This window comes from Macrotis lagotis, chromosome 4 (assembly GCF_037893015.1).
Source record: "Macrotis lagotis isolate mMagLag1 chromosome 4, bilby.v1.9.chrom.fasta, whole genome shotgun sequence".
Classification (NCBI taxonomy): Eukaryota; Metazoa; Chordata; class Mammalia; order Peramelemorphia; family Peramelidae; genus Macrotis; species Macrotis lagotis.
Window position 1 is genome coordinate 115,375,918 of NC_133661.1, and position 6,007 is coordinate 115,381,924.

Below are 6,007 nucleotides of genomic sequence, written 5' to 3' on the forward strand. Positions count from 1 at the left end.
GGTGACACTTTTTGGGATCATAGAGACATCCTCAGGGAATGAGAAAAACAAAAACTTCAAAAAACAAAACCAACTTGTCTTTTTATCCAGTCTGGTCTGTGTATCTTGCTATTCTGTCTGGATTGACCTGACCTTCTGGCTGACCTGTCTGTCTCATTTATCATCTCATTTATCAGCAGCTACAGCAGCTGCCATCTGAGCAAGTGAAGAAGAAGGAGATGCCCCTGGAACATCAACCCTTGAAGACCAGTTTTGAAGCCCTTCTGCAACGCTGTGCCCTGTCAGCTTCTGACCCTGTGCGTATAACTTTGAGGTGGGAGACCCTGCCCTCCACCCCCTCCCCAAAGGACAGACTCCAAGTTATCCTCATCCTTAGCAGCAGGTCCTTGCTCCCTGATCAATCTTCTGATTTTCTCTGTCCCCACTCTGTTAACTGTTTGGATTTAATGCTCTGGAAAGATTACTTCCTGAGGGTAAGAGAAGGTGGGTTGTTCATAGGGTGGGACCTCCCCCCTCCCTCTGACCTGTGGGGAGGGTCTGGAGTGGGGCAGCAGGGATGACTTCCTTCTCAGGCCCTTGGACTAGCCTATTAACCCACCCCCTCCTCCAATTGACCATGTCAGGGTGAAGGAAAGTGCTATCTAATACTGCTCCCTGACTAGGGACATTCCCATAGATCTTTTTCCTCTTCAGAAAACAAAACGGAAGCTAGAGGAGGTAGCCCTAAGACTGGAATGTCTATATGAGAAACTGCAGGAGGGAATGGTAGGTAACCATTCCTTTTTCCTTTCTGTATCCTCTTGCCATAGTGGTAGTACTGGTGTTACATGGATCTTTCCCTTAAAAATTCAATGACCTAGGGGCGGCTAGGTGGCATAGTGGATAAAGCATCAGCCCTGGAGTCAGGAGTACCTGGGTTCAAATCCAGTCTCAGACACTTAATAATTATCTAGCTGTGTGGCCTTGGGCAAGCCACTTTAACCCCGTTTGCCTCGCAAAAAAAAAAAAAAAAAAAATTCAATGACCCGGGACATTTCCTTGCTTTTTATACCCTCACAGCTTTCTTCCAACGTCCTGGCCGGGCTCCATGAGGTCTCTCGATGTGTGGACACTGGCAGCTATGAGCAGGCTTTGGCAGTACACACCCAGGTGGTGGGCAGCAGCAGCTTCAGTGAGGTGTCTGGCTTCATGCCTGCCTTGAAGACCATCCTCACCATTGCCCACAAGCTTCAAGGACAGTGAGACAGGTCATCTTGTCCTCTCCCTTTGTGCCTCTCTCCCACGGACTTGATGATGGGAGACCAAAGTCACTGAGATAGATAGGGATGAATGGTTAGATGCCATAGACCCCTCCCTTCCCACTCCCACCCCCAGAATTAAGTCTTGGGAATGAGGACAGCAAATATAATCTCCTTTCCTCTCCCATGTCTCCACTGGCCCTCAGTCCTAGACCTGCTGCTGTGGACTCAGCTTGGTTTCCACTGAGTTTTGGCCCTCCCCCCAGCCTGTGTGGGAGCTCTCCTGGTTTGACTATGTGCTGCAAAGGTGAATCCTCAGCCTGTCCTTTACCTTCCCCACTTGGTTTGTCTCTTTCAGCCCATCCCAGGTTTCTTTAGACTCTATCATCACCTACCTTCTTCCCCTCAACAGTCTTGAAAGAGAAAGGATTCTGCTCTTCCTCCCTATTTTCACCAGTATTCTGGATACTTATGATGAGCATTCTTTTCTCCTTTTTTGTGGCCCTCTTCTACCCCTCCTTAGACCTGTCTCCTGTTCCATTGGAGTTGGACAAGATCTGGCTAGTACTTGGTCTAGCTCCCTGGTCCCTGGGGAGGGAGAAGGGGAAGACACCAGGCTAGGAAGAAAAATGGAGAATAGGACCACCTCTGTTAAGTCCACTCAGCTGTTGGGCTGACCAAGTTGCCTTTTCCTAATGTGGGTGGAATGCGTGAATGTGGGTTTGCCCAGGAACTCAAGAGCTCAGTCCACACTGCCTCTTTTCCCCATTCTGGGTAGATGGCTTGTGATGTAGTCCTAAATGATCATCAGAATGTGAATCCTGTGGTCCAAGTGGTGGCTAGATGTTCCATGCTATGGTCACAGGTGCTCTGGGACAGGGGGAGTAAGTGAGTGAACAGAGGACTTCTCCTGGACTTCCCCTGCTCTGTCCTCCATGGGTTAGTGCCCAGGAGAGTAGAGCAAGGATGGGGAGTTTTTAATCCCCTCTGGCTCCCCCTCCTCCTCCAAGCTCCTCACCATGTGCCTCAGACCTTCTTCTTTGGCTGCCTCTCACCCTTTGGATTCTGCTGTTTGATGCACTGAAATACTTGAGGATAAAATAAAGCTGCTTTGATTGTAATTCCTTAGTGTCATTCATTCTTTGTCATTCTGGAGCCTCCCTCATCCCCTCCCATATTAGTAATAAGCCCTTCCTGAGTGTTTGCCCTCATCCCCATGTGGCCTCTGCTGTCCAGTAAGCTTGGTGTTGTTAAAGTTATAGAACTAATGTAAGATAATGATGGTGCACATAGGTCACAGTCACACAGTCACAGTTGGTATCAGTTGGTACGAGAGGAGTTCACATTGTTGGGGAGGACTTTCTTAAACAGACTAGACTTATTTGGGGTTGGGAGCAAAATGCATCCACCCCTGAAGGGCTCACTATTCCACAAGAAGAAAATTGGGGGCTGCAAGGCAGAGATTTCCAAAGTTTATTTGTGGGAGCCATTGCCACTAAGGAGAGACTTATGTCAGGGCCCTGACAACCTGAGAAGCAGTCATTCCTCTCAGCATCCCACCCCTAGAAGCCCAGCATCCTGCTCAGTCTTCCCAATAGGAAGATAAACTTACTCATGGACCCAGGGAAGGAGGGGAAATCAGGGAAGCCTTCAGACTGCAAAGGATCTTTAGTGCTGTAGTCTCCAACTTTGGTAGCATTTTAAAGTTCACAAGTTACTTTCCTTGCAGGGTGAAATGGAAACCAACACTAATTGTTAAAGCTTTCTATTTTGTAAGCAAGGAAATGTAAACAAGAGATTTGAAATCACTTGACAATGGGTAAGCAAATACTAAAGTAGCCAGTGGCAATCATCTTTGACTTTCTTATGTCTTATCTCCTAGAGCAGGGATGAGAAACCTCTGGCCTGTGGGCTAAAGCAACTAAAGGCAGGACTCGAAATTCAATAACTCTAGCAACTTTTTAGGAGGGAATTAATGAAATATTTGATCACATATAGTCCATAAATGATATAAATATTGAGGTGCCTTTGGGAAAACCCCTGTCCTAGAAGATAGGTAAGATTTTGATAAATAGGATGATTCCAGTATATGATTGCATAGCCAACAGTGGGACAGCTCTACTCCCACACTACCCAGGACATCCAGGATATATCCTTTCATGCTTAAGAATGAACTAGCTACTTTTTTTTAGCCAATGGGGGGGAGCAAAGCCTAGGCACTTCCAAAAAGAGCCAAGTAAGAAAGTAACTTAAGTGGTTAGAATTTCTAGTATGCCTATTTATGCCTTATGAGTTAATTGTTAATCTAAAAAAAATCAATTGTTTTTTTAAAGAAAGATTTTATTTATTTTGAATTTTATAATTTTTTCCCCTAATCTTGCTCCCCCCCCAACAAAAGGCAATCTGTTAGTCTTTACATTGTTTCCATGTTATACATTGATCTAAGTTGAATGTGATGAGAGAAAACCTATCCTTAAGGAAGAAAGATAAAGTATAAGAGATAGAAAAATTACATAATAAAATAAGTTTTTTTTTTAAATTAAAGGTAATAGTCTTTGATCTTTGTTCAAACTCCACAATTCTTTCTCAGGATACAGATGGCATTCTCTTTCGCTGATATCCCAAAATTGGGCCTGATTGTCACACTGATGGAATGAGCAAGTCCGTCAAGGTTGATCATCATCCCCATGTTGCTGTTAGGATGTACAATGTTTTTCTGGTTCTGCTCATCTCGCTCAGCATCAGTTCATGCAAATCCTCCAGGTTTCCCTGAATTCTCATCCCTCCTGGTTTCTAATAGAACAATAGTGTTCCATCACATACATATACCACAGTTTGTTAAGCCATTTCCCCAATTGAAGGACATTCACTTAATTTCCAATTCTTTGCCACTACAAACAGGGCTGCTATGAATATTTTTGTACAAGTAATGTTTTTCCCTTTTTCATAATCTCTTCAGGGTATAGACCCAGTAGTGGTATTACTGGATCAAAGGGTATGCATATTGTTGCCCTTTGGGTGTAATTCCAAATTGCTCTCCAGAAAGCTTGGATGAGTTCACAGTTCCACCAACAATGTATTGGTGTCCCAGATTTCCCACATCCCTTCCAACACTGGTCATTGTCCTTTCTGGTCATATTAATGAATTGTTTTATCTCTTTCTTTCTCTATATTGGGGTTCAAAATCAACCACAAAAATATGTAGTCCAGGTTGTTAATGATGTAATGACTTAGTAGGAGGGATTCAAAAGTGGACTCTATGAGTAGAATTTGAAGGCATAAATTTGACAATACTTGAATTATTTTTGTGATAGAAATCTCCAAATTCTTCCCTTTTCTTTTATAGAGGTGAAGTCCACAACTCAGGGTAATAGGAGTTCATTTTTTAAAAAAACTGATTTTTGTCTGTACATCAACTTTACTTCTAAATATATCTATCCTTCCCTCATCATCTATTCTGAGAATTATCCTTTGTTAAAAAACAAAGGCAAAAATAGTTTAGCATAGTTAACCAATATATCAAATGAGCCTGATGGTAAATGCAATGTTTCCCATCCATAGTTTCCTACCTCTTTTTAATTATGATACAGTAACCAGTTTCAGATTGTTTTGTTCTTTCCATCACAATGTTATAATCACTTGAGTATATTACTTTCCTGATTTAGTTTACTGTTCCCTACATCAGTTCATATGTCTTCCCATTCTTCTCTGAATTCTTCATAGTTATCATTTCTTAAACTATAACTATATTCCATCATATTACTTTATTGAAATTTGTTTAGCTTTTCCTTGATTAGCAAGTATCTTTTTTTGTTTGAAGTTCCTTGATACCATAAAAAATGTTGCTGTTAATATATTGGTATTTCTCTTTCTATCTATTGGCCTTTGTTCTCCTAGTGGTATATGGCTAACAGTGGGATCTCTGAGAGGAGGGAAGGAAGGAAGGAAGAAAGGAAGGTAGGTCTGATTTAGAAAGCAAGAAGTAAAGATTAGGGCTGGGAGTAAAGTGCCAAAATATTGTCAAAATAAAATTAAAAAATAAAATAATGAAGATGGTATCAGTGAAACATTTTTTAAAAATAAATAATGGATAGATGATAACAAAAGATAGTTCAGAGACAGACAAACAGGACAGCTTTGAAACTAATATTGTTGAATTTATTAAATATTTTAAAACCTATATATAATAGTAATTTGCAGTTACATATACAAATTTGTTTCTATATTTCTTTGCACATGAAAATGTTTGCTTTTTGGTGATTGTATAGTTTAGAATTACAAAAATTAAAAAAGCATGCAAAAGAGGGATAGGTTCTTTAAGACTGGATCTTTTTACCTCATTCAGTCAAGAAATGCATAGAACTGATCCCAGCACCGAGAAACTATTTGATATAGGGCTTTGTATACTTTGACCTTTGAATTTAGGCTAATTTTTACCCATTCATAAGCAACTTAGTGGTCCCTACAATCCCTGAGACTCCCTATTTTAAGGCCAAACTTGGTATGATTGCTGGATTAGTTATAGCACACTGCAGCTCAGAATTCTTTTTTTCTTTTTTCTTTTTTACTTTCTTTTATCTTTTTTCAATTAAATGCAAAGGTAGTTTTCAACATTCATCCATTTGAACTTATGAGTCCACATTTTTCTACCACTTCTTTCTCTCCTCCTCATGGTAGTGAACAATCTGATATAGATTGTACATGTACAATCATGTTTAACATATTTCCATATTAGTCATGTTATGAAAGAGAATTTTAGAACAAAGGGG

General features: G+C 40.9%; 1 protein-coding gene across 6 annotated transcripts in view; it reads left to right on the forward strand.

The window, feature by feature from the left end:
• The window catches only part of SEC31B (SEC31 homolog B, COPII coat complex component), a 34,529-nt gene extending 30,804 nt beyond the window's left edge, over positions 1–3,725 (forward strand). Inside the window, exons 24-26 of one of the 6 annotated variants that reach the window (XM_074233912.1) lie at positions 177–296; positions 694–765; positions 1,060–3,722. In XM_074233912.1, coding sequence (XP_074090013.1) covers positions 177–296; positions 694–765; positions 1,060–1,242 — 375 coding nt within the window. In that variant the 3' untranslated portion in view covers positions 1,243–3,722. Of the gene's footprint in view, positions 1–176; positions 297–693; positions 766–1,059 lie in introns of those variants that run through there. The other 5 variants (XM_074233914.1, XM_074233913.1, XM_074233915.1 and 2 more) reach the window with 5 other exon arrangements.
• The last annotated feature ends 2,282 nt before the right edge of the window (positions 3,726–6,007 follow it).